Source organism: Platalea leucorodia (genome assembly GCF_965183815.1).
Source record: "Platalea leucorodia genome assembly, chromosome: 2".
In the NCBI taxonomy this organism is placed as follows: Eukaryota; Metazoa; Chordata; class Aves; order Pelecaniformes; family Threskiornithidae; genus Platalea; species Platalea leucorodia.
The window spans coordinates 94,106,768-94,133,055 of record NC_138824.1 but is presented as its reverse complement, the minus strand read 5'-3'; the positions used below and the strand labels follow the sequence as shown (position 1 = coordinate 94,133,055).

At 47.5% G+C, this 26,288-nt stretch overlaps 1 protein-coding gene across 5 annotated transcripts; it reads right to left on the bottom strand.

Annotated features, from left to right (window-relative positions):
* Window positions 1–13,278: 13,278 nt before the first annotated feature.
* On the bottom strand, window positions 13,279–25,125 carry NYX (nyctalopin). 5 transcript variants are annotated; one of them, XM_082303899.1, is made up of 6 exons: window positions 24,226–25,125; window positions 23,619–23,772; window positions 20,572–20,693; window positions 20,334–20,419; window positions 20,092–20,167; window positions 13,279–16,693 (listed from the first exon to the last, which is right to left on the bottom strand). In XM_082303899.1, the coding sequence occupies exons 5-6, from the start codon at window positions 20,111–20,113 to the stop codon at window positions 15,297–15,299; spliced, it is 1,419 nt and encodes a 472-aa protein (XP_082160025.1). In that variant the 5' UTR covers window positions 20,114–20,167; window positions 20,334–20,419; window positions 20,572–20,693; window positions 23,619–23,772; window positions 24,226–25,125; the 3' UTR covers window positions 13,279–15,296. The 5 variants fall into 5 exon arrangements, with proteins under 5 accessions (XP_082160025.1, XP_082160026.1, XP_082160028.1 ...); XM_082303900.1 differs by having other exon boundaries at window positions 20,117–20,167; XM_082303902.1 differs by lacking the exons at window positions 20,572–20,693; window positions 23,619–23,772.
* Window positions 25,126–26,288: the final 1,163 nt, after the last annotated feature.

Genomic DNA, 26,288 nt, shown 5'->3' with positions numbered 1-26,288 from the left:
ATTAAATCTGGCCACATCTCTACCATATGTTCTTGTGATTAACATGTAACTTAAGCCTGGTTTTGTGTTGTGGCAGATAACTGAAGTAGTAGCACATTCCACGCTGTATCCTTGAAAGAGTTCATGTTGAGTATTAGCAAAGTAATTGCAATTTTTCCCTTATCAGTAGCCATAGCTAATTTTTCTATCTGCATGAAGGAAATACCCAAGGGGAAGGGAGGAATTTGCTTGTTTTTAAGTGTCATCTTGAAGTTGAAACATGAGTCTGTTTTTCTCCATTGCCAGCCATCTAGATGGAGTCTTCGCCTTCACTGTTTTTCACAAAATGGTCATGGTGGTGGGGCAAGTGCTGAAAATAGCAGGGATAACATGCGGATTGTGCTGAATGTCAAGAGCTAACAAACCAGGGAATATATCAAAAGCATGACCGGGCTTTTAAGAGAGGGACGCAGCAGAGTAGAGAGAACACCATGGCATCAACCCATGCCCCGATCTGCTATGGGACTAATTCACTGAACGTATGAAAAGAGATTTAAATAGATGCAAAATAGCAGAATTGTCTTATACTCGGGTCCATCTTTGTGTAACGGGGGGAAGGGGGAGCGGGTGGCATCACACTCGGAAACTTGATTTTAAAGTGCGTTTTCCTAGCAGTTGGCAGACGTGTCTTACCCCTCTGTATTACTTAGTATCCTTATTACAAAAGGTCTTTGAAGATTCATCTCTATATTAACCAGAGGGAGATGTGGAGGAGGGAGAGATCGATGAATAGTTTTGTAGAATATTTTATCTTAATAAACGGTAAATGTTACCGGTTACAACAGTGTTACAGCACATAATACTGAATGCTGAAGGGTCCATCCCAGGCTTACGCAGAAATTAAGTTTTTTTACTTTCAGTCCTTTTTCACTAAATTCAACAATTTAGATGTCTAAGCATCTTCTTACTCTGCCTTACAGCCATTTCTGTTTACTAGGATGGATATAACAAAAGCAACAGCTCTGTGTCAAAACCGTAACTCAGTAAAGATTATTGTTTACTAAATCAGTAAATATTTATGAAGTTACCCAGCAGGTGAAAGAAGATAAATTCCACAGGGTTATTTTCTGTTTATTATGAAAACTTTCAAAACTTTTTTTTTTTTCATTTAATGTTAGAAAAAAATGCATACAAATAAACTCTGTAATGCATAAAAAGTAGATTTGTCTCAAAACCTCACAAGTTAGCTAATCATGATGTCTCTCCTGAAGTAAAATATTCTGGTTTTTCACTTATCAAAATAAGCATTTCAGTAAAGCCTTTGGGGTATTTCCCAAGAGTTGGGAAAGGAAGAGGAGAGAGATCCTGCTTCCAGGAAAATACCTTGTCCATTTTAGCAGCTGGAGCAGCTGCCCCTGCCGAGGTTTGCCTCGGAAGGGTTTTAGTGCCAGCAGTTTGAGGGTTCCACTCTACCAACATTGTCTTGTTACAGTTTGTGATTTTAAATTAGCAAGACTTGAGGTAGAAAAGAAGAAGCTTTAGCTTTCTTGTGTGTATGTGTTGCTGGGCTCATGTTTTCCCTCTGGCTGTAATTTGGAGTACTCCTTAAGTGTGATAATAATCCATTGAAGGCAATGGAAAGAGTCCTAATAATTTCAAGAAGCTTTGACTTTCGGTCTAGCCATGTATTTTCATTAATGTTTTAACATATTTATCTGTTTTGATCATTAAAACAATTAGCTTAAAAGTGGGAGATCACTGAGGGTGTTGCTACCTGCTCTCTCATTCCTGCCCTCTGTCCCAGCTGTGCAACAGATGTGTTCCTTTGTAGGCTCCAGTGCTGTGTGGGGTTTGCATGCTGAGTCTCACACCAGAAAGGACCTTTTAGGATCCACACAGCAATGAGATCCTCTCTACCTGAGTCTCACAAACTCTCTTTTTGGTTGCGTGCAGTAATCAGGCATGAGGGAAGGGTAACACTGCTGCTCAGAATGGTATATAGGGCTAAATCCTAGCGACTCTCAGAGTCAGGGCTTAGTGACTGGTGTCTGTTGTCTCCCAAGAGCCTGGCCTTGTCCAGCACAGACACATCTCGACAGTCACTGTGCAGGGAAGTTTGCGTTTGCTGGGGAATTCTTTGGGGAAAGCCCATGTGCCTGTGAGCAGAGCCCCCCCCCAAAGAAACCGGTCGCAAGACTGCTAAAGCAGAGACGAACTTTGAGAGCTTCGGCCCCGGTCTAGGGCAACAGGCAACAAAAGCCGAAAACTTAAAATGCAACAGAAAACATTTTACTCAATAAAATCAAGCATCTTTCTGGATACCTGAGATTAGAAACAAGGTGATTGTAAATTACTGGATTCAGTCCACAGAACAAGGCAGTCTAAACGCAGACTTTAATTTTACCAGGTTTTTTTCCTCTTGTCATTTGAAAATCCCTGAACCTCACTTAAGTAATCCACATGTTGTCTTCAAGAGTCCATGCCCAACCCAATTTGGACTTATAAGGTACCTGTCAATAGAAATTAAACAGTAGGATTGAATGAACAAAGAGAATGGTAGGTTGCCTACAGAGAAAATAAATAGACAAAGGCTCAGAAACAGAGGAGCAGATTTGGGAACCTGTGAGCTGTGCTGGACTCCAGGAGTCATCTCCTGTGCAGGACAGGGTAAGTCACTTCACGTCTTCCTGCATGTCCTCGCCTGCATTGTTGCTTGCTATCTGTTTAGGTTGTAAGCCATGTGGATGAGGACCTGACACCACGTGTTATGCTTGACATTGTCAAGCATAGGTAAGGCTGCGAGGTGATACCAGAATATATGGGTATGAACTCCTCCGGCGCTTAAAGCTGATGGTGAGGCTGAGCAGTCCCCAGCCCCTGAGCAGCGTTTGCAGGCACGCTCCATGTAAAGTAACTTGGGGGTTCATCATTTTACCCCATCACAGTAACATTCAGTGCTCAAATCTGGATTTCAGGAGGTGCTGTAGATACAGGTGCGGCGTCCACTCTCTGCCCAAAAGACAGGCAGGTTTCCACCATGAGATGTAAGTACTTAAATCAGAGGTATTAAACGCTAACTAGCCCTTTTAATACTAAGCTGGACAGGCAGCATCCTGTGTAAGATCTTCCATTGACCAAAGACTGAGAGATGAGAAATTCCCAGGGCTGGAAGAAGGGAGGAGGGTTTTCTTGGCTCGGGGTAGACGCTCCCCAGGAAGCCTTCATTGTGTCAAGGAAGCTGCTCATAGAGCTTAAAATTTGGGACCTCGCAGTCTGTGGGATGTAGATAACTTTATAGCTGTTGCTTGTAGCAATTTGTGCTTTATTTCCATTTTGAGGGTTTGGGGCATTGTTTTTTTAAACTGTCTTGTCTTCTCCAGTGTGACACCAGTTGCAACACTCCTTCTCCTGCAGTCCCTCCATCTGCCTCCTGGCTGGTTTGTCACTGTTTTCTGAACTGTTTCTGACAAACATTTTGTCCCATTTTAGTGATTTAATGAAAAAATTTCCCTCTCAAAAAGGTCGGTTCCATATATGATATACTTGAAGGCTATGTGGTGGTTTTTATTGGTTGATGTTGCCATAAATGCCAAGCTGTTGAAACTTTACATTTAAATCTTGAGTTCAAGTCCAAAGTTTTAAATATTTAAGTCTTGTTTTTAAAGCTTGGGGGCCTCTTACTGGACTGTAGCATAAAAGCATGTGAAGTCACATACAAATCATTGTTTTATTGCTATAAGACTTTACAAATTTAACATAACCTGACATCATTTTGGAAACATTGTATCTAGGCCAGAGTGTTTGCTGTATTGGTGGCTACTAGCCCATTCCAATAGCATTTATTTTTTAAAAGCCAACCTAGGAAGTCCACATCCCCTTTTCTAAGCATCATCTTCAACTTCAACTTGCTTAAGCTGTAGCATCACCACTAACATAACAAAATAACAAAACATAACGTAACATAATTTTCTATTATTGTTTTCATCATAAAAATATATTAAATTTATGGTTTTAAAATAACTTATAGTTTATCTTGAATTTCATTATAAAATCTTATTAGAATTATACTGTTATAATATAATATCACAGGGGCTGGTATCTTGCTTTCCTGCATTTAGTCAGGAGCCAATAAGTAGGAGACAACTGAGGGAAAGGAGTAAGCCTTTTAGAAAGAGAAGGTGAGGTGTCTGGGTGAATCGAGATCAAAGTAAATGATCAAAACACCCACCTGCACTAAATAAAATAAGAGAAGATTAGAATGAATGAAGACGGAGCGCCTGGAAATCCACAAAGGTAGCTTTCATTAAAAAAACACACATGCAGATCATTATTGCGTGAATTGGTTGTGTAAGGTGAAATTCATTCCTGCGCCAGCCGCCAGCACAAGGTCCGTGCACCAGGCATTGCATACAAAGCTTCGGCAGGAGTGGGGAGAGCCTGGATTAAGGATAATCCTCCATACAAGAGGGAATTCGGGGGCCAGCAGGGAACTTTGGAAACAAAATTTCAGCCAGAGCTGCTGATTGCTGCTGATCTTCTACTGAATTCCTCCCGAGATGGGATTTTTAACCTGTTAAGAGAGCAGCACATAGCACACTAGGAAGGCATCCCTGCTCTTCTGGTACCTTCTTTCCCACCTAAAGGGCACTTTTATAAAGGTCCAGTTTCTTTGAATGGAGCTGCAAAGTTAGTTTACTTCTGTTTGAAATCTGTATTCCTGACACCGTTTCAGCTGTCGCACTGATGGGTAAGCAAACTTGTTCGTACCAGTGTAGTAAGAGTAGACATTTCATAGGTCATTACCTGACTAAAACCAGTTGGTGGTCTTTTATACTTGTTTACCTTCTCAGGGAAGATTGAACAATATTAGCCAATTAAATTAGATTTAGATACATCGATAGGATTAGATTGGCAAATATTACAGTCCTGATGGACAAGGAGTTGACATGGGCCCTTGCAAGTGGGATCACCTTCTGTGCTCTGCTAACCTGGGGCCAGTTCTGTCCTGAGCTGGACCTCAGGTGTCACAGCGTCCACAGCTGAGACTCGGTTATAATGGTTGTCAGCAGTCACGGGAGGACCCACCACAGACAAGGTGTGAGCCAAGAAGAGGGAAATCCAGCTCTACTCAAAAGTGACAGCTAGGAGGAAGAAAGTAGAAAAGCCCCATGAATCAAAGTGAACCTCCACATCCCCAGGGGATCCTCTGGTGAAGGTCATTGTGCGCCGTGGCACAGAGCAGAGCTGTCTCGCTTGTCTCTGGAATTTGTGATCATTTGTGTCCCACGCTGCCCGTGATCGGTGCGGTGTTGGTTAACTGGCTGGCTCACAGACGCTTTCAAAGGAGACAAAGGGAGCTACATAGCTCCCACAAGACTTACCGCTTTCTAGGTCTCTCCATCTAAACGAGACTTACCACCTTCTAGGTCTCTCCTTCTAAACAAAGCTGGTCTTTTCAGGCCTAGGTAATGAGAAATCTTAGTTCCATGAGTTGTCATCTCATTTACTTCTGTCACCAAAGTTTATTTCTGCTATATCTTTTCTGAGGTGGCAAGACATCAGCTGGACATATTCCAGATCAGGATGTACTACTGAAAGCCATAATAGTCTATTTATCCATTATCATTTGCTGTTTTTTCTGTCCTAGTCTTTGTTGCTTACAGCATTTTGTTTGGTTTATATCAGTTGATCTACCAGCCCTTCACAGCAATTCTCAGGTCTTTCTTTCCCCAAGAGTCCAGCCATGCCTGTGAGCAGTTCAGGTTGTATCTTCCAATACGTATTACCTTACCTATGTCAACATCTATTTTGTCTATCACATTGCTCCAAATTACCTGGCTTTCAAGTAATTTGGAATTCATCAAAACCTACTTTAAGCTTTACTGGCTTAAAAAAATTCTGCATCTGCAAATTTCAGCGCTACTTTTTGCCTATTGAAATAATCAATCACCTGTTTCAGCACAGATATTTACAACAAGCTTTGTCTGATTGTGAGTTTATCATTTATTTCTATACTTTGTCTTCTGACTCTTTGCCAGTCTCATACATCAAGAAAGTGCCTGTCCACATAGTGTCTGATATATATCTTATTGTCACAGCACATTGAGACATCATCATTCAGTATGGTGAGGAACTGCTACTGCCAAGTCCGTCCCAATTTATATGCACACAGCTAGTTGTCCTTTGTTACTGATTTATCACATTTGCCTACTCCTGGCACTGTGCACTCAGCTTTGTTTTCATCACAGAATCATAGAATCATAGGATGTCCTGAGCTGGAAGGGACGCACAAGGATCATCGAGTCCAACTCCTGTCCTACACCATAGGACAGCCCCAAAATTCACACCATATGTCTGAGGGCATTGTCCAAATGCTGCTTGAATATTGTCAGGCTTGGCGCCGTGACTGCCTCCCCGGGGAGCCTGTTCCAGTGCTCCACCACCCTCTGGGTGAAGAACTAATGTCCAACCTAATGTCCAACTAATGTCCAGCTAATGTTAAACCTAAACCTCCCCTGGCATATCTTCCCGCTGTTCCCTCAGGTCCCATCATTGGTCGTCAGGGACCAAATATCAAAAGCCCAGAAGTAAAACCCCACTGAACGATGCGTATTTTTACATCTGCCTGCATGGCACAGTTTGCTGTGAGTCCAGCAGATCCTCACCCCACCAGGCACTCGGTGTCACCTCGCTTGCAGCAAGGAAACCTTGCTTGTCCCCTTGTCTGCCCTCGCAAAGCCCGAGCCTCCCTAGACCTGTCCTCCCCACTTCCCAGTACCCCTGTGCCCGTGAGTCAGCCCTCGGTCTAAGCAAAAGAGAAATAAAAAAATAAAACTGCTATGCAAAAATTAATGCCCACAGTCCATGTCCTCTCAGCTACAGGCATGTCCTAGAGTTCCCAGCATAATCCCATCTCACCCATCCAGAGCTGGAGCAAACACCTGCCAGATCCAGACCTCGCTGCCTGTACTTTGCTGCCTGTCCTCTGCTGCTCTGCCTGGCACCCAGCTCCTGCCCAGGGCAGACACGAGGGCTGTACACATCCAGGAGGGTTGTGAGGAGCAGAGGTTATGGGGGAGGCAAGGCAGCTCTCCAGGGAAGGTGCAGGAGCCGGCCCGCAGAGCGGTGTGGAGGGGAGCCCTGGCTGCTGCACTCTGCCTCAGCCCGGCTCCCGCCAGCCCTGTGGTTTGCTTCCTCCGCGACCGCTCACAGCTCACCCCTCTCCAGGGGTTAACAGCCCACTGGTGCAGCCCTCGCCACACTGCTCAGAGATGAGATTCCCAGAGTTGTGACGTTTGTGTCCACATGGCTGCTGAAAACCATGCTATACTATGGATCTACTATACTCCCCATGGCTCTATACTATCCATCCCCATTGCTCCTGAGGGGAACGGCCCCTTCCCCATGTTCACATTCCCGAAGAGCCAGTTCAGGAAGCCAGTTTTGTCCAAAACTGACCTAGAGACAGTGGTTCCTAATCCAACTGTCACACAGGTGTGCAAATGCTAGCCCTAGCCCAGGAGAGAGGGAGAACAGGACCTCCACCTCATTTGGGCTACAGTGCAGGTCAGGGCTGTGGTGGACTGAAGATCCCACACAAGCACAGCTCTGTGTTGTGTGATCCCATACAACAAGCTCTGCATCCATGCGCAGAATTGCACTCCTCCTTTCTTATTAGACCAAGGCACGGCTTGACCCTGTTCCAGCTGAAGCCAGGTAACTCCCAGCAATCATTTTCATAGTACATGGTCAGATCTGATCAATTGTTAGATGTTTACTTGTTGCTCATCATTTTAATTAACGAACATCATAAGCAACCAGCTCAGAGGCTGCTCATGTATTGTTTCAGGGAAGATGTGGGAGGAGATACAGAAAAGCTGCAAAGATGTCATCTTCAAAAAAAGCTGTTTGCACTAAGTAGGGCTAATGACAAGAGCTAATGACAAAAGTCCTAGAACAAGAGCATTTTTACAGTGTGTCTTAAACTATAGCGTAGGGCCTATTTTGCTGAAGTGTTCTTAAATTCAATTGTTAATTTATTTGGGTCCTGAAAAAAGAGAATGCTTCTCCCCAGTTGAACCCACTTGTGCCCAACCTGACTCATAAAGTTTTAGGGGAAGTAGCTGGGCTCCTAACCATCAGAAAAGAAGGAGGGGGCGGATGTTATTTTGAACTGGGACATTTCAGTGATCCAGTTTCAAGCACAACCAGCCCTGCTGCAGCAGCGCAATGAGGGCGCAGGCAAGTTTTGGCTTGGAACAGGAACAAGCAGTTGCAACCGGGGAAAGGAGGGTGGGGGAAAGAAGGGGGGCAGAAGGAGGACACCTTCAGCTTGTCTCATTGCAAACGTATAGCCACATCAAGAAGCTCGGTCAAAAACCCCGTCTTAGATGCTGAACAAACACAAAGTGAAATTAGCTGTTAATCCAAAAAGCAAACAAATAGGATAGGCACGTAAAGCAAACCATGGGACAGGTGAGTATAGTAAAGCTAATGGAAGTTTTAGGTCTTTTTAAAATGCCTTGGGATTCCTCATAGAGAATATAAGATTTATGCTGCACAAGTTAAGAATTAACTCTAAATCAGCCCTTAAAAGAGAGAGCGATGAAGAGAGAAGTACAATAAAAATCAAAGGATGTGGTGAAGGTCAAAGATGAGAAAAACTGCAGAAGTAATGAACTTTTCACGTTCAAGGCTAAAACTAACCACAGAGTACAAGATCAGACTAGTTCAACTAACCACAGGGTCAACAAAATCAGGCTTTGGGCAAGAGTTAGTCCAGAAATATCTATTTGCCATATTTGTATTCATCTTTTATTCACTAGAGTTTAAAAGACCAGCTTTGCCCCGAGACAAAGAGACCTTTTGGACCTTTGCCGATCTTGTGCATGTTTAGCTTTTGACCTATAGGTGCTCCTTCATCACGGAAAATCTAAAGCTTGTCCAACAGCTGGCCACTTGCTAGCGTCCCTTGACACAGTTGCTTCTTACGCCTTACGCGTTTTCAGTATTAAGAATATTTTGTTATGCTTAAAAAATTAACTACGTGTTTTTCTTTAATGTAATACTTGTGATGCTTTTTTTATTATTCATGGTCTTTATTCCATGATTAACATTTTCCAGAAAGCTCTTTTAAAACTGTTTTGGAGGTCACTGCAGCAGATTCTTCAAACTCCATGGGTCTCTATCAGATTCAGGTGGGACGAAAGGAAGGACCAATATTATTAGTGTTTGTGCAACAAACCCATACCTTGACTCTACAAAAGCAGACATTTAGAAAGGTATGCATGCTTGATGTAACTAGAAAGTATTTTTTTCTTACCCAGCCTAGCCCTGTCTTCTGAAGCTCACACTGGGGCAGCAGTTATCATTGCAGGCTATTTTCTTGCAAGGCTTCATATACTCCAAAGGAGGAATAGCAGTTTTCTGGAATAAGAAACTTTAACTCAGTTGATTTTGTTCCTCTTGAATTTGTGACCACAAAAATTATCAGGGGAAAACTCAAAAAAATTTTACGAGCTAGCAGCCAGATATTGTAAAGACAAAGAATTAGCTAAAATACACAACAACCCACTTCAAAATTGCCAATGAAGTTCCCAACTCTCAGCTGGCTGGCATCTGCTGCCTTTCCAGCAAAAGTTATCTTTATTTACGGTGGTTCTTCTTACCCTGGACTTCATATTTCTTTCCAAAATGGAAAAACAATGTAAGACTCCACAAGATATAAGCAAAATAACTAATAGCTACATTTCACAGGAGATTACTGGCAGTAGCTGTAAATTTAAAGTGAAAAAAAAGGAACATAAAGCCAATGTTCATGTTAAACTCTGAGTATGACCCCAAGGAATGCAACACGGGCAGAATTCTGAGACCAAGAGAGGACATCCAAAATCAGCTCATTTCTTTTTTCTATTTACTTTGACCGCTTCTCCTTTCTAATTTAATAGCAATGGTCATAGAGCATAGAATACAGTTGCATCAGTGAAGAGCACTGTGTTAACAGGTACCATACATTAAAACAAATTGCCTTCTCGCAGGACCTCAGATGCTTCAGTCTGGGAACACCAGCTCTCTGAATAAACTTCAGTCAGGAGGTATATCCCAACACCACGCAATTCGTGAACATCCCTCCCCACCGCTTCAAGTAAATGCCCAGCACCTCACGCTGAGGGCAGGACTGAAGAGTGCCCGCGTCACCCTCCCAGATGAGGCTTTGCTGAAAATGTTCATAGTTAGTCCAAACAGACACCAGTTTGGCAGATGTTTTCAGCCATTTTCCATGCCTTCCAGGTTACAGGCAGTCAATGCAATCAAAATTGACCAATCAGTCAAAAAAAAAAAAAAAATTGTTTGAAGTTTTCCTACCAGCTCCTACCCCAGCTTCTGCCTGACCTGGGACAGAGGTGCAGGGTTGATGTGATTTTGTAACCTGGGACCCTACTGGAAGGATATCACGGGTGAGAGCTAGAACACTGTCCTTCCCCATGCATGGAATCACATCACTTCAACTGAAGGAAATCCACATGAATACCAATGAAATACTCACCCTGATTGCTGTCAGGCCATTAGGGGTTTGCCCTCACCAGTGCATGGAGAGCAGGGTGCTGGAGGATGAGTGCGACGGCATCATCGCGCTTTTATGCCCGTGTGATCCTATGGGAGTAGCGTCAGGGTGCATGGCGGATGATGTGGCCCTGAGCAGTGATGAAGTACTCCTTGTACTCCTGATTTCTTCCTTCTGCTGCCCTCTTACCCCAGGACAGCCTCAGGCCCTGCAGCACTGCACCTTCCTAGAGCAGAACCTGCTTTATGAGTACCTCAGCCCATGGCACCATGACATGGATGTCCCAAAGCTAGTATAAATTGAGACTGGCATCTCAGCTGGGCTTGACCTGCAGTGCTGTGACACCTTTGGAGGTTGTCTCTGTCACAAAATAACATTGATTTGTGAAGTGATTCTGAGCCATGAACTTGTAACGCACAGCAGCAGGTTTACCAGCTGAAGCACAGTTTTGAAGCAGGAGTCCAGTCCAAGAAAATAAAAAAGTCAAACTACTCATGCAGAAGGCAGATCCCTAATTTAACTTGGTTTCTAATCAAGCAATTCAAACCAAATTAAAAAAAAAAGTAGTTACGAGTTAGCATCACCCATGTAATCAATGAATTTTGCTAAGACCTCAGAAACAAGGATCATGAAAGAATGAACCAGGCACTTCAAGTCGAATCCAAGCTTTCACAATGCTGGAAGTCCTGTCGGGGCTTTTGCGCAGCCACACTTTGCTGTCCTTCCCCGAAGGCTGCTGCTCGTCCAGGTAAGCGCATGCAAAAGACGATGCCCAAGCTGAGCAGAGAGACTTGTGAGGAAGGAGGGACATGGAGAGGACAGGAGCAAAGCAAGAGCAAGGCACAGCCTCATGGGCTTTTCCTGATTGACTGGAAGCGCTCACATGCCAGATGCTCTGTACCGCTGGAAATGCACATTGCTGATCTCTCGGCTCAGAGGGAAGAGCAGGATTTCAGAGCAGGAGAGCATGAAGTCTGTCCCCGTTACCGCAGGGAAGCTGAAAGCCCATTACATGCAGCACAGTGCCAGCCACGCACTTTCTAGGCAGTCACAGCTGTATTACAGCAGCACAGGGAAAGCTTTCTGGGGCCAGCAGTTAGGGTATCTGAGTACAAGAGACATTTAAATCATCGAAGCCCAAGGTGACTGGCCCCATTGTGACACAGTAAAGTATGATATACAGTCCCCTTGTCCATCACCTGACAGCGCAATCTCTGCTAAAACCTACATTTTAAGATGCTTCACATTCAGATCTGCCATTCTTGCAGATAAAACAGAAGCATCTTTGAAGCACTGATTAACTTGAAAGCCATACTCAACAATTGCACAGCAAGACCATCTTCCGCTTTAATGTATTTCAGTGCAGAAAATGAAAATGTGGGATATAAAAACAAGTCCCTCACGAGGCATTCATACTTATAGGAAGTAAAATACAACCATTTGTGCCCAATGCCCTGCTATCTGTGCCAAGCCTATTGATAAACTTTCCCTGACAGGATGAAATACTGCTCCTGTAAAGGCATCCTTAACATAATATGCCTCTACAGCATTGGGCTGGACTAGGTTTGAAAAAACAGCCTTTTATAATACACAGATGAATTCAGCACTTAAGAAGATTAATGGATTCATAAATAGCCTGGAAATCCAAACTCATTGAATTTTGTTCACGGAACAGGTCAAATAGGCATTTATCAAACCATCTGGCATCTTTCTTCCCTGGGGAAAAAACTGTGGCTGAGCTACAGATAGCTGAGGAGCCATCGCAACAGGGAGGGTTTGGTTTTCCCTGTACTCAGCTTTCCTCTAGAAATCTGTGGTGCTAACTAGAAAGCAGTAGATCTTTTTGGACAGAGCGCTGCAGACCAAAGCAGGCTGCCCCAAGGCATGTGTCTTGAAGCCACTGGAGATGCCACCATTTTGCTGGCAAAAGGTGCAGGCATCAAAGCAGCGTCCCTGTTTCGCACAGCAGCAGCTCCGGTGGTTCAGGAGCACACAGTCATTTTGCATGTGAGCTGATGCTGGCTTTCTCCGGAGCTGTTTACCCTACGGGCTCTGGGACCATCGTGGGGTTGTTCACAGATGTGCTGGGGTGCCAGTGCTGCTGGAGGCCGAGGCCATCAGCTCTTGCTCATGGCTGGCCTGGCCCAGCCAGTGTGAACAGACCCGACCCAAGGCACCTTTGCTGAAACATTGAGCCCTTTTTGAAAAAGTGCATCTATTCCCCCAGACTATCACAGATGTAAGAGGGCACAGGAGCTGCTAAGAAAAGGTCTTTGTCATAAATGTGTACATTACCCACCATTTTTCAGCTGTTCTATGCCCAAAGTCCATCTTCAGCTGGCCTGTCCTTTGCATATGTTTTTGGGTACGCACGGGTGTGTGGCTGGGGGAAGGGGCAGAGGCAAGGACAGCTACTCTCAGTTGGTTTTAGCTGATGTGTTGCCCATACCGAACCACCACCTTAGCAAAGTGTGAGCCAGGGCAGCTCCCCCTCTGCCACCACGGCTCCAGCACCCGCAGGGACCGAGCCGGGGCAGGGGTAGAGTTCAGGTTTGTGTTGAAATGCTCATGAAAAGGCAGGGGTTGGGGGGAAAAAAAAAAGTTTAGGAAAATGTTTGAAAGATTTTTTTTTAATTCATTTCCATTTTTATTCCTGTTTCATGACATTTTAGCAGTAATAAAGGATTGTATATGCTGTATCATTTCATATTAGCATGTACATCATAGTATGATAAGCCATGTATAACGATTTAATATTGTTAAAATATCACAGAAGTGTATTTCTAAATAGTCACTTATTTTTTAAAGTGTTGCTACTTAACACAAATGTAAGCATGGTCAAGTTCTAAGTTAAAGTGTATATTCTTTATGCTGCAATAAATAGCTTGCCATTTGCTCTAGACCATAAAAAGGACATTCATGTGCACCCATTTGAGTAGCCTACAAAAAAACCCCACCAGAGTAATTCAAGGATCTCAAAAAAAATATGGGTTTTGAGCAGTTAATTTATTTTTGTGAGCAAAATATCAAATTATTTTATTAACATGCTCTGATACATCAAATATGATAATTCCTTCTGGTCATATTAGCAGCTTCTATGGAAGACTTCAAAGATAAAACATGTAAGATGCCATATAAAGAAAATGACGGCATAATTGGTTACTACAGCATGACATGCCATGTGGTACACATTAGTGGTGGAAATAATACAAAATATTTAGTAGGGCCTGGTTGCATTTGTCATCACCATGTTTTGCCCCTCCTGTCATGCCATGAAATAATCTACAAATAAGAACAATATATTCATTGAAACAATATATTCATTGAAAAATAAAAACACTTTGAAACAACATTAATAAGTGTCCTGGTTTCGGCTGGGAGAGAATTAATTTTCTTCCTAGTAGCTGGCATAGTGCTGTGGTTTGGATTTAGGATGAGAATAATGTTGATGATAACACACTGATGTTGTAGTTGTTGCTGAGCAGTGCTTACACCAGTCAAGGACTTTTCAGCTTCCCATGCTCTGCCCGGTGCACAAGAAGCTGGGAGTGGGCACAGCCAGGGGGGCTGACCCAGACTGGCCCAGGGGCCATGCCATACCGTATGGCGTCATGCTCAGTATATAAACTAAACTGGGGGAGTTGGCTGGGGGCAACGATCACTGCTCCGGGATGGGCTGGGTGTCAGTCGGCAGGTGGTGAGCGGCTGCATCACTTGTTTTTTCCTGGGTTTCGTTCCTCTCTTTTTTGTTGTTGTTGTTTCCTTTTTCTCTACAATTTATTATTATAATCATCATTATTATTATTCTATTTTATGTCAATTACTAAACTGTTCTTATGTCAACCCACGAGTTTTCCTGCTTTTTCCCTTCCAATTCTCTGCCCCATCCCACTGAGGTGAGGGGAAGGGTGAGCGAGCGGCTGTGGGGTGCTTAGTTGCCAGCTGGGGTTAAACCACAACAATAAGTAAGCTGTTAAGCTTAAATAGCTTTGCCTCAGAGAAGAATGTTTTGACAAACATGGGTTGGTCTGGTTCTCCTGCACCCGTGCCAGGATAGCAGGGAGAGAAAGGATCAAAATCCTGTCTGTAGCCATGGCCAAAACACTGTGCCCATCCCAGCCCCGCCTGGGGCAGGCTCCCTCCTCAGATACTGCTCTCCTGTTCACGTGGGCTAGTGCTGCATCCCTGGATGTTGCCCAGGATAGCCCTGCTCCCCCTGCACACGCTGGTGGGAATCAGGAGTAGCTTGCCAGCCTTCAGCAGCACCCATCGTGAGTGTGGGTGTCTGTCGGGATATGAAGAGAGGATCCAGTTTTGCTGCCTCATCTTGCTCTCACAAAGTGAATGGTTGGGTCAACTGGAGTTGGCCCAATGGAATAAACAGCACCGCACCGCCATACGTACAGACCCCTCTTCCCTTCACTCCCAGCAGGGGACATTGCACATCTCTGAGTGAAACTCAACCTTACTGCTATTCTTTCATTGCTCATCCTCCACACAGCTCTGCAAATGTCCAGGAGGCTCTCAGACCCCACAGGGCAGGTTTCTCACCCAGAGTGGGACCCGGCCTTGAACCAGATCCCACCAGCTCCTGGGGATATCTGGAGCCAAATCCAACCAACCTGCCCAGGAGAGTTTGGAGCCAGATATGTATCTGAGGTCCATCATGATTGATACAAACTTCTCCCTAATGACTAGGTAGGTACAGGGACTAAATGCTTAAGCAGGACCCATGCTCCAGGCAGCCCTTGGACTATATGATATGCAAAATAACCACTGTAAAAAGTGCTAGGAGGTAAAAAGAGGAGGCAGCTTCCATACTGTCTTCCCCCACCCCAGAAGAAACCCCATCAGTCAGCCCATCCAGCTGTGTGGTGTTACGGAAGACTTCGGTGGTGTTTGCCACCTCTTCGGGAAGGCCCATCTGGAGCAAGAGTTTAGAGATAAGGCTGTTGAACTTGCTCTCTGTGGTAGACCAAGGCTCTTCACTTGGGGTCAGGCCTTCGGATGTGACATTTAGCTCCACCGGGTCAAGACAGAAACCTTCTGGTGATCTCTCATAGAGTACGTCCATCAGGTCAATCCCGGCTACTGAGGAGGGGGAGGCACAGGGAATATCCCTGACAAGCCTGTAATTCTCCATCCACTCCTTCAGCCACTCGATGCGGCAGTCACACTCCCAGGGGTTGCGGAAGAGGTACAGCCGCCCCAGGAAGTACACCGGCTGGAAGACAGAAAAGGGCAGGGTCGTCAGGTTGTTGCTGTTCAAGTGCAACGCGACCAGGCTGGTGAGGTTTTCAAAAGCCCCTTCCTCAATGTAGTTGATCCTGTTGCGGTCCAGGTAGAGGACCTCCAGCTCCCCCAGGTCCCTGAACCAGGTGTTGGAAACGTTCTTGAGGAAATTCCCTCCCAGGTTGAGCATCTTCAGGCACCTCAGGCCATCAAAGGAGTTTCCTGGAAGCTCACTGATCAAATTGTCGTTCAGGTACAGGTACTCCATCTTCTGGCAGCCCTGAAAAGCTCGCTCGTGAACGACATTTATCCTGTTGTCCTGCAGATTCAGGTATTTCAGCTTGGTCAGGCCCTGCAGGGAGTTATAGGCTACTGCTTCAATCCTGTTTCTTTCCAGGTAAACATGGGTCAGGTTCTCCATGCCCCTGATGGCACCTGGGATCCTCCGGAAGTTGTTCTGGAAGCAGAAGAGCTCCTGCAGAGCAGGCAGCTCGATGAAGATCCTGTCCGGGATGTTGAAAAGGTTGCAGTCCGCCAGGTCCAGCTTGACCAGCCGTCTGAGGGCAGTGAAAGTCCGCGTGTGGAGATAGCGAATGTACTCATTGTGGGCCATCTTCAGCTCGGTCAAGCTGGGCAGCCCCTTGAAAGCCCCCGGGGTGATGAAGGAGATATTGTTGTGGTTGAGTGACAGGGATTTGAGGGAAGGCAAGGTCCCGAAGGCCCTCTCTGAGAGGAACTTGATGCTGTTTTTGTCCAGATTGATAGAGGAGGCTTCGCAAGGGAACTCGCTAGGGATCTGCCCCAGACCGGCACGATCGCAGAGGACAGAGCAGCTCCGCTCTTGGGTGCACACGCAGTTGGCAGGGCAGGACCGCACGCAGGCCCACACCGCATGGGCGTGAGGGACCCAAAGGATCACTGTCAGAGAGGAACACGTCGTCCCCACGGAGGCGTGGGAGGAGAGAATCGGGATGCATCGTTAGCAAATATATTAGTCACAACAGGAAAAAGACATTATACTGTCTTTGCCTCCCTTCTAGCCAGGCTAATTGCCACGCACTCCTTGTATGCCAGTGATGACCAAGAAGCACTCGTGAAAGATTCCTAAAAACCTTCTCCTGGGGTTTTAAAACCCTCTGAGAAGGGGTGTGTACATATATATATAACATATCATCTAGAACATCATTTCTGATTAATTTCTCACCCCAAGAGGAGGACTCTCTTAGACTTAAGTATTTCTCGGTGTCTCTGTGATTGGTCTCTCTGCAAGCTGACAGGGACATGGTTTGGCCGGGGGGCAGGCAGAGATGCTTTGAAGGCCAGCAGCTGTGGATGGGTTGCAGTATTTCTGGGTGAGGGAGAGCTGGGGGCAGCGTATGGTAGTCCGGCAATGGGCAGGGGAGATCAGTTAGTTGCCCGGGGTACGTCAGATTCATGCTTTTTGCGTCTTTTCTTTGATCTTTCAACCTAACGTTTCTCCACCAGAGCCATGAGCTGGTGCAGCACCGCAAAGGGAACTATCAGCTGCTAAGGATGCAGTACAGTGTTTAAAAACACATTCCCATTGTGTTTTGGTAGAACAGCATGAGGAAAAACAAATTAAGGGATATTGTTCAACTGCTTTCTTCATGATCTCATCATAGATGAGATACTCTGCACCTCTTGCACAGGTTTTACTGTTTTGCCAATTCTCAAGACAGTCACCATAGTGCCTTATGCTTGATGGGAGCGGCAGCTTTGTCCTTTTATCAGCCTGACATGGGAGATGTGTGGCTATTATGGTTTCTTTTCAAGTTAGTCCCATGGAGGTGGAGGTACAACAAGGAAGAGAAGGAGAAAGCTCTTGGGGAGAAATCAGAGAAAAACGAGAAAAAAAAGGAAAAAAGGAACGGGAGACATCAGCCTCCACGGAGAGGCATTTTTATGGGGAAAAAAACATCCAGTCAACAAGACATCTGTGAAATAAACTCATTAGAGAGGAAGACCTGAAGGCAGAGCTCATTTTGTAATTGCTCTCACAGGCACATCCTACCTGCCGCTCAACAAAATGAGCAGCCATGCCAGCGAAGTCTCCCTGTAGTCACCAGCAGGAAAGGGTGGTGTTGCGACTGCCTGGTTTTCCTGCTGCAGTTTGTTGGCTCCCACACAAGCATAATCCTTTTAGATTTTTTTCAACAACACATGAGATACCAACAGCTTTACCAACAGCCACCTTTATTACAGCACTGCTGGGATCGCGTTGCTGCTGCTGCATGCGTCTCTGGCCCCAAGGGCCAGGGGACGAGGAACAGGCTTTCCCCCACGCTCCTGCTGACTGGAGAGGGAAGCTCCCAGCAGCCAGGCTGCCTCTCCCCACCAGTTTGCAGCACAACGATTGCCCACTACAGCTGTTTTCCTGATGGACATTTTTATTAAGACAGACTTGTAAGGTGATATGCCAGGAAGCATCAGCTTCAGCAAGCATCAAGCTTTTATTTTTGCAGCCTCTAAGACTTTAATGTACAGACCAAACTACAGTTCAAACTGCAATTGCTCTGCCCTTTCTCCATCCTTTTTAAAGGCAACATGTACTGTATTTATGAGTTTATGCTGCCTGTGGCTTCTTCAAGCAGGAGACTTGCAAAACCAGTTGCTGGGCAGGTCCCCATTGACAAGACATCAACCCAGGAGCCACCCAGACTGGTTCTGTTCGAACTGACCTGGTCATTGCATGTAGAAGAGGGATTTAGGTATGTGGAGGGAACATCCTGGAAGGACTTTAGCTGTGGCCTCTTTATCGAAATTCAGGTCCCACCAAGCCTGGCCACATTGTCGTGACCAGAGAATTAGCAAAACAGCGTTACTTCAACGATAAATGACAGTGAAGGACTCCTGAAAGGTGGAAAGGATTTTAGACAGGTTGTCATTTTGTTTGTTTGCTTGGTTGTATGTTCTTCTCCTTTTTCCTGAGCTCCTATCTAACCGCCACAGCTAAAGGAAAGTCCCCTTCAGTCAGTGCCCTGGGTAGACAAGAGGTGAGGAGCCTAAGGACAAGAGGGGGATAATACGCTGGCCTCAGATTGCTCTTTCTTCATACAGGCTGCCCAGGGGCTGCCTCGTTTGCTACGCTTTGCACCAGTCCACGCTGCTGCTTGCAAACAGGGGCATATGTTGTTTTTGTTGGGCAGTTACATAAACTGAGGGCCAGACAGATTAAGGATTTGCCTATTCCCAAATGCCTGACCGCAGGTGTCTAGGAATGATGGATGCAAGTGTTGCTGCAGAAACGAGAGCTTTGCATGGGCTCAGGGTGGCATCCAAAGGGGTATATGTGCATAGGCTGTCCTATACGTGAGACTGTCCCAAGCAAGTTCAATGTTTAGCTATAGCTACCCGAAGCTCAGTCACATCTCTGGCCTCCAAAGCAGACCGCCCCCAGCAGCTGCGTACACTGTGTGCAGCATAGGAATGAGCACGCTGATAACCAAATCCCCTCCTTCCCCTCCCTGCTTGTTCTCTAATCACTTGATAAAGGAAGTGTCTGTACCCAAGCTGTATCTAGCCTGTTTTCCTTATACACAAGGTTTTTTAGTGCCAAATCTGGGTCTTCTGCTAGTGGCATTTCACAGCACACATCTAAGAAGATCTCTGTTTACAAGTGTATCTCTCTGCATTGTGCAGTACATGGAAAACCAACACGTGAGGACCATCCAACTAGAAAACAATCCCCTGGCAACAGGAGCTCAGAGGAGCCCCTCGGCACCGCAGTCTTTGTGGCAATTCTCCCTCTTCCTCCTGCAATGGAAGTCGCTAAAAATCCTCCATCTGAATCCCACCAAACCCTCAGGAGAGCTGCAGCTCAGAGCACAGGAGATCAGATCTCTTCTGTTGGTCAGATCTCCTCTGACCAACATAGCATGAAACATTCCCGCCTCTCCTTCCTTACTCCTTCCCCTTCCCCAAGAAGGATGTTCCTTGCTTTTTACACTGTGGCAGCAGACAGGGCAGCACCTGGAAGGTGCCTCCAACTCATTGACGCAGAGGGGGCTCAAATGAGACGTGTGTTTAAGAAAAAGGGTGAAATACAGCAGTAAGGTCAAAAATATTCATGAGATTAAGGAATAAACAAAATGCAACTCAGGAATGATCTCTTTTGCTCTTTTAAATACCACAGTAATCCAGTATTTGAAAGGAAGAGTGAGAGACCAAACAAATGTTTGCAGAGTTTTTAGAAGGGTAAAGAGACAATGATTGCAATAATTGAGTATTTAACCTACGCCTTTCCGAACGCTCTGTCTAATCCACTACAGGGTAATGCAGAATAAGAGTATACTCACCATTTAAAATGATGGCAAACATTACCTTGATTATTCACTAGTGGCATTTCAGGTCTGGCAAGCGAACTTGAGGGATCTAAAAGCACACAGGAAGAGCAGAGACAGGTTTCATCCTCTGCCATTTCCCTGCATCATTTTCCCACAATAAGCTCTATGTTTAGAACGGAAGATGAAGGGAAAAGCTCCTCTCCCGCTGGAGTCCCCAGCACCTTCCTGGCGAGTATCTTTCTTCCACCACTGACCTTCTCAGGGAATCCTGCAGCTTTGTGCTACGCCTTTTCACGAGCTCGTCTGCATCCTTCCCACCAGCTGTGCCAAGGGCAGGTTCCTATCATCCGAGGTGGGAAAAGATCACCAACAGTAAGAGACTGCCCATCTCCCCAGGCAATAGGTGCTGGTACAGAGGAGCGTAACCAGCTTAGCATCAAACACTCGAAACTAAAATTCCCAACAGAAATCATCTAGATATACATTGCTTACCTAGCTGGGCAGTGGCTGGGTCCTCCCTCCTGCTCGTGAGGCTGCCATTAGCCATATGAGTCGGGCTCCGAAAAGTTGGCATTTTTTTCTCGCAAGCTATCATTTAATGGCAGGAAAATCCTCTGTATCAGAGGAGGATTAGCAGAGATGGAAGAATGTGTCTGTCCTCTAAAGCTCCCAAAGCAAAACAGGGATTGCAGACAAACCAAACTGATGCTTTCTCCCCTCTGCCAACCTACTCTCCCCCCACCATTAAAAAAAAAAAAAAATTACAGTCCAGAATTGGACCGCTGCCATTCGAACAGCATTGCTGAAAGTCATTACTCCACTCCCCATTAGATAATGGCAGAGAAGGAGGGAGTGGAGGGTGCAGCCTAAATGGGATTATATCTGGGGGCAAGTGTAGGCTTGTGGGTTCCCTTTGTTGAGCTCTCCAAACAGACACAGCTGGGGAGTCTCTTCCCCATGCACACTTTCCCAGCCCCAGTGTAGCTCACACACTGCTAACAGAGTGCCAGTGTGCTTTGCTTTGCTGGGAATTGCTCCTGAAGGGCAAGGAGATGCCAACAGCACTTGGGACAAGGGTCAGCAAACACAGGAGCCTGCATGGTGTATATGGCCTTGCTAATAATGAACTCTGCCCTGCCTGTGAGTGCGTTTTGCTTGTGATTCTGCAGCTGGTGCGTGGAAATCATAAGGACAGGTTCCATACGTGGTGATGTTTTAGCGTTCAGGATGTGAATTGGTTTTCAAAGCCTTTTCTGACAGAATGATGATGGTTTCCTTGGAGAACACGAGCTGAATAAGTGAGTTATCTCAGCCGCCCATGCCTTAGGTAATTGTGTTCACCATGTCAGAGGGAAAAATAGCTCTACTCTTTATTTCTGAGTGAATTATTCTGCTTTTTTTTCTTCAGGAAATGGAATACCTGATGAATTTATGCTTGATACAGCAGGAAAGATTCAGCTGGGAACCAGCCTGCTGCTGCTCAGCTCTTCCTGCAAATTAAAGCACCCAGCTACATCGGGTTTATATCATTTTGGCTTCCCTCAGTCTTAAGGCATCTGGCTGGCACCTCAGGAAATTTGTGTCTGTCTCAACAGCATGTAAGCAGGCTGGTGCTGGGGGGCAGGCTGGAGGGAAGGGGGTGACCCATATAGCACTTATTTTACCTGAAGGATACCTTGCCCCACCACATTGTTGTACCAACCACCCAGCTTGCTTTGCACTTCTATGCTTTGCACCACGTTGCTTTGGACAGAGGAGGAAAGAGATTTGCAAAGCAACACACAGGCACGTTGCAGCCTCCGTCACGGAGCTGAAGCTGCTGGAGGCCTTGTGGGGACAGAAGTGGCACCGGCTGGGCGCTCGCCAGTGCTGGGGCAGCTGATGTTTCCCCAAAGGTCCCAGTTCTCATGGGAATACCAGGAAACCACAACCTGTCCGATGGCAGAAAGCAGATCACTGGCCTTTCGGACATGGAGAAAACTAGGGGGGGGAGGAGGGGGAAGCGCTATTCCCAGCTCCTTTTTCCCCAAGGTTTACCAGAGCCCTAAAGGTGGTACCAGAAATCTTGTTTCTCCCCAGGTGCACGCAGGCTGTAGACAAGGGGTGGAGGCAGTGCAAAAGGAGGGTACGTGGGACTCGGGGACAATTTGGCGTGTGATCAGTCGGCAGCTCCCCAGGGACTAGACCTGCTGCTTGGTTTGCACAGCAATATTAAATCTGCTCATCAGAAATGAGGAGAGGCTGATCTGCATCAAGGCACCAGATATCTGCCGAGACTGGGGCTCTCCTGTGCCTCGCTGCTCTTCTTCCACGTGCACAGTAAGGGACCAGTGGGGATGGGACTTAAAGGACCACTGAGTCCCAGAAAGTGCTTTTGTGATCTGCAGAGCCACCTCCCCCAGAGGGGCAGCTTGTGGGAGCCTGCAAAACACATCCCCTAAGGAGAGCACTGGGAGCCTCTGCAAAGTACAACGGGTGGGTGGGGGCTGGTAGGTTGGCGACTGGGGGGGCTTGTTAAACTGGGAGGTGTATGCACCTCTCAGGGGTGGGGGGGACAGTGGCAGTAGGTACCTATTGCAAAATCAGCAGCTGCGATGTCGTTAGCGATGCTGCCGAAGCCGGCTCCAGCAGAAGCTGGAGGAAGGCTGGTAGGGAACACCTCTCGGAGAGCTGCTGCAACAGGCAGCCTCGCTGTAGACCGGCGCAGATATTATTAGCTCCTGCAGGACCTTCTGACAGCAGCTCTGCTGTCAGCATCCCACATACATAGCTCAGTGGCTGCAGGTGGCCTGGCGATAGAGCCCAGCCCAACTCCGGCCTTTTCTACTGCGGCTGGAGGTAGGAACGGCTGAAACAGCCCACGTCCTGCCCCATCATGAGCCCTCCTACCCACAGCCTCACCAGCCACCCCGTGCTGGCACACCTGGAGCTCCTGCCTGGCCAGCAGCAGTGGCTCCACAGCTTACAGCAGCATATTTCTGTGCATCAGCTATGGTCAGGAGCCTCGTGCACCTCCAGACCACAGCACAGAGAAGATACGAAGATCTCAGCATATGCACAGGGGGAGGCTGGGTGGGCTGGGGTGGGAGACACACTGAGGTCACAGTTTCCAGGAAAGTCTCCCGCTGCAGGCGGCCAGCCGGCCAGGGAGCATCGCCCTGCGAGTGGCTTCAGCAGAGCGCTGTAGGAGCACCAAGCTCGCCACCCAGCGCCTCCCGTGACCTTCTGCCAGCGCTTGCAAATCCTGATTCATGTCCTGATAACCCTTGCTCCTGAAAGGGCATGACAATGTGAGAAAGAGGCCTGGTAAGGAGAAGTTTCTAGTCGTCTTAGTTAGAAAAACTTAAATACCAGAGGGTACATAAAGGAGACTTGCATTTATTCTTAAAAGAAACACATTTGGGCTTTAAACCACACCTCAGCATTCTTCAGAGCATGACTCATGGCTGGTTAATGCTGAGGGTTGAGCACACTGCAGCTGCTCAGTGCTGGGAAGCTGCTGCGGCTGCCAGGCTGAAGTAGACTTGGAAGCTACCGACCTTGCTACTGAGGCTCTGCGCTGTTAATTTTTTTGCCACCAAGGGCTCTTCCTCGTGACCTGTCCTGTCCTTTTTAATTTCTGGGAACTCAGAGAAGCCAGAGGTCAACAGAGCGGTGGAGCCGAGCCCAGAAAGCAGCAGAGCTATGCTGCCACTGAAAAAAAAAAAAAAATAGATGTTTGTATCTATCTGACCTTCCACCAAAAGAACTGGAGACTTCAGCCCTGACTGGAGGACCTCGCTCTGCTCTGGTGGTGTGTGCTGGGGACATAGGCCTTGGCATAGCTTCACAAGGTGGCAGTGAGGACAAGCCCGCCTTGGAGGGCAAGGCTGCACAGACTCAATGCAAGATTGCTTCTAACGACCCACTTCTTCATGGCCAGGGGCATTTCATGTGACAGTGGGTTAAGGATCTGAATGTAGCTCCTATCTCTGATACACATGGATACGATCTGAAATGATCACTGGGGACCACTTCTCGCGGTGGTTCACCTGCAGGTTAAAATATTCTCTTTATTTTCAAAGGCTGGCTAAAAACAGCTGGTGGGACTTATCTCACCTGACTGAAGCTGAGAGAGGTCTTGTCTCACCCACTTTAGCCACCTACCTGTGGGTGCCATCATGGGCCTCAGCAGGGCCCACTTTCACCGATGGAGGATGACAAGACAGTCGAGGGCATGCAGCTTTGGGGACACCTCCACACCGTTAGACACCAGCGCTAGGTTAGCTGGATCCCAAGCATCGCACATCCAGATGCTTCCAGCCAAACGCTGCCTTCCTTAGAGCAGTGAAGAGGCAGAGCTGCTTGCCTGACTCCGGTGGCTGAACATCTTCGCTCCCTTGTTTTTTATCTCTAAGAGCTGCTTGCATTCATGGGACTCATGCAGGGGGTTGAGGTCCTGGTGCTGCAGAGCACCCGAGCCCCTCCGCCCACCCCCGGCTTTGGTTTCCTGAGCTTCTGTAACAGCAGCCACAGCTCGGTGCATACTTCCCCTCTTCTCACAGCAGCAGCTGTGTTGTACATCTGAGCCTCTTCTGCGCACGTAGTCACTGGGGTGACCTTTGAAGCAGCTGCCTCAGCGTTTCTCGCCGGAGCTCCTGTTGTCAGCTCTGCCCCGTGGGCTGCATGTAGGGTGGTCACCCAGCCAGCCGCACCGCTGCGTGCACAGCTCCGGACAGCATAGGTTTGGGGCAGGGAGGAGGAGTCCTCTGCGGCGGGGACTGCTGTGCTGCGAGCAGACAGGACAGACCATCGCGGCTGTGCTGTGGTTTGCAACTTCGGCACAGCCAGCGCCACCACCAGAAACAGCGCTCGGTGCAGCCACGATGTTGTTGCTTACAGGAGACGCAGAAGCAGCCGCGGAGCCAACCAAGACTTCAAAAGCAAGGAGTTAAAAGCCTATCCCTCACTCAGAAGAGAGGATAGCTTTTCTTCTGTAGGTGGGGGCTTAGTTTTCTCTGGACTCAGGCTCAGGCTGCCGGACTTTGCTCAGGAATTAAGCTTCAGGGCCCTGAGGACACAATAAGTGTCTTAGGGAGGGGTCCCCCTGGGGCCACCCCCCACCCCTGCCCAAGGGCCCAGGAGTCCCATTTCATCCCAGCCCAGGGCCATCGGTCCCTGCCCAGCCTGGGGGCTGCAGGTTGCACGTTGTCGCTGGCCCTCTGCCCAGTGTTGCAGCCCCCTCGCAGCCTGCCCACCCCCCTCAGGCTGCCGTGCCATGTCCCACCACACAGGGAAGACCCACACCACCTCAAGAAATCGCTGGGAAGAGAGAGTTGCTGTGGTGCCCCCCACAATGTCCACCCCGTGTGTCCTCAGTGAGGAGGGCTGCCACAAGTGATGGCACCTCTGGGCTGTCAAAATGGCTCCTGCCCTTCAGAAATAAACCCATCTCACCCCAAAGACCGATTTTGGCCCCTAATTCCCCTCAGCAGCCTCTGCCGAGTGTCTGGGTTTGCTCTGTTGGGTGTATATAAAACTGCCCAAGCTTTGACCAGCTTCCCTGGCAAGACGTGAGAGACTGAAGAACAGTCCACCACCTGGTTTTACGTTCACCGTGCTGGCCTGGGTTTGTGCGTGGAATGCCACAGCCGCTTCACACCAGCAGCAGCTGCCCCGCTTTCCCTCCCACCCCGAGCCGTGCCCCCACGGGAGTGCAGGCATGCACGCACGCCACCCAGCAGTGGGCTGCCATCGCAGGGTTGGTCTGAGCGGGGATAGTTTCCTCACGGACACCTGCTCATGGACTGAGAGCACAGACAGTGTTGGGCACGTGCGATGCGCATGCTCCGTGATGTCGGAGCTCGGCTGGCTGTGGGCTACCTGCGGGAGCAACTCTGGGGGACTCTTCACCACCTGGTCCATGGCAGGAAGAAGCAGGGACGAGACAAGGTGGCCAGCAGCAGTGCTTGGCAAGAAATAGCCACCAAAAAGCTGCTTACCCACGGGGAGGGTAAAGAAGCAAAGCCAATGAAGCAGCAGAAAGAGGAGAGGGTCAAGGTGGGCACCAGATTTGAAGCCCCGGGCCAGCTGCTGCAGGATGGCCAAGCCCTGCAGCAGGAGCAGAAGCCCAGGAGCCCACAGCCGCAGCAGGAGCATCTTCTGAAAGGGAACAGCACACTCTAGGGTAGGGAGACTGAAGCAGATGCAGTGCACAGCAAACCACAGGC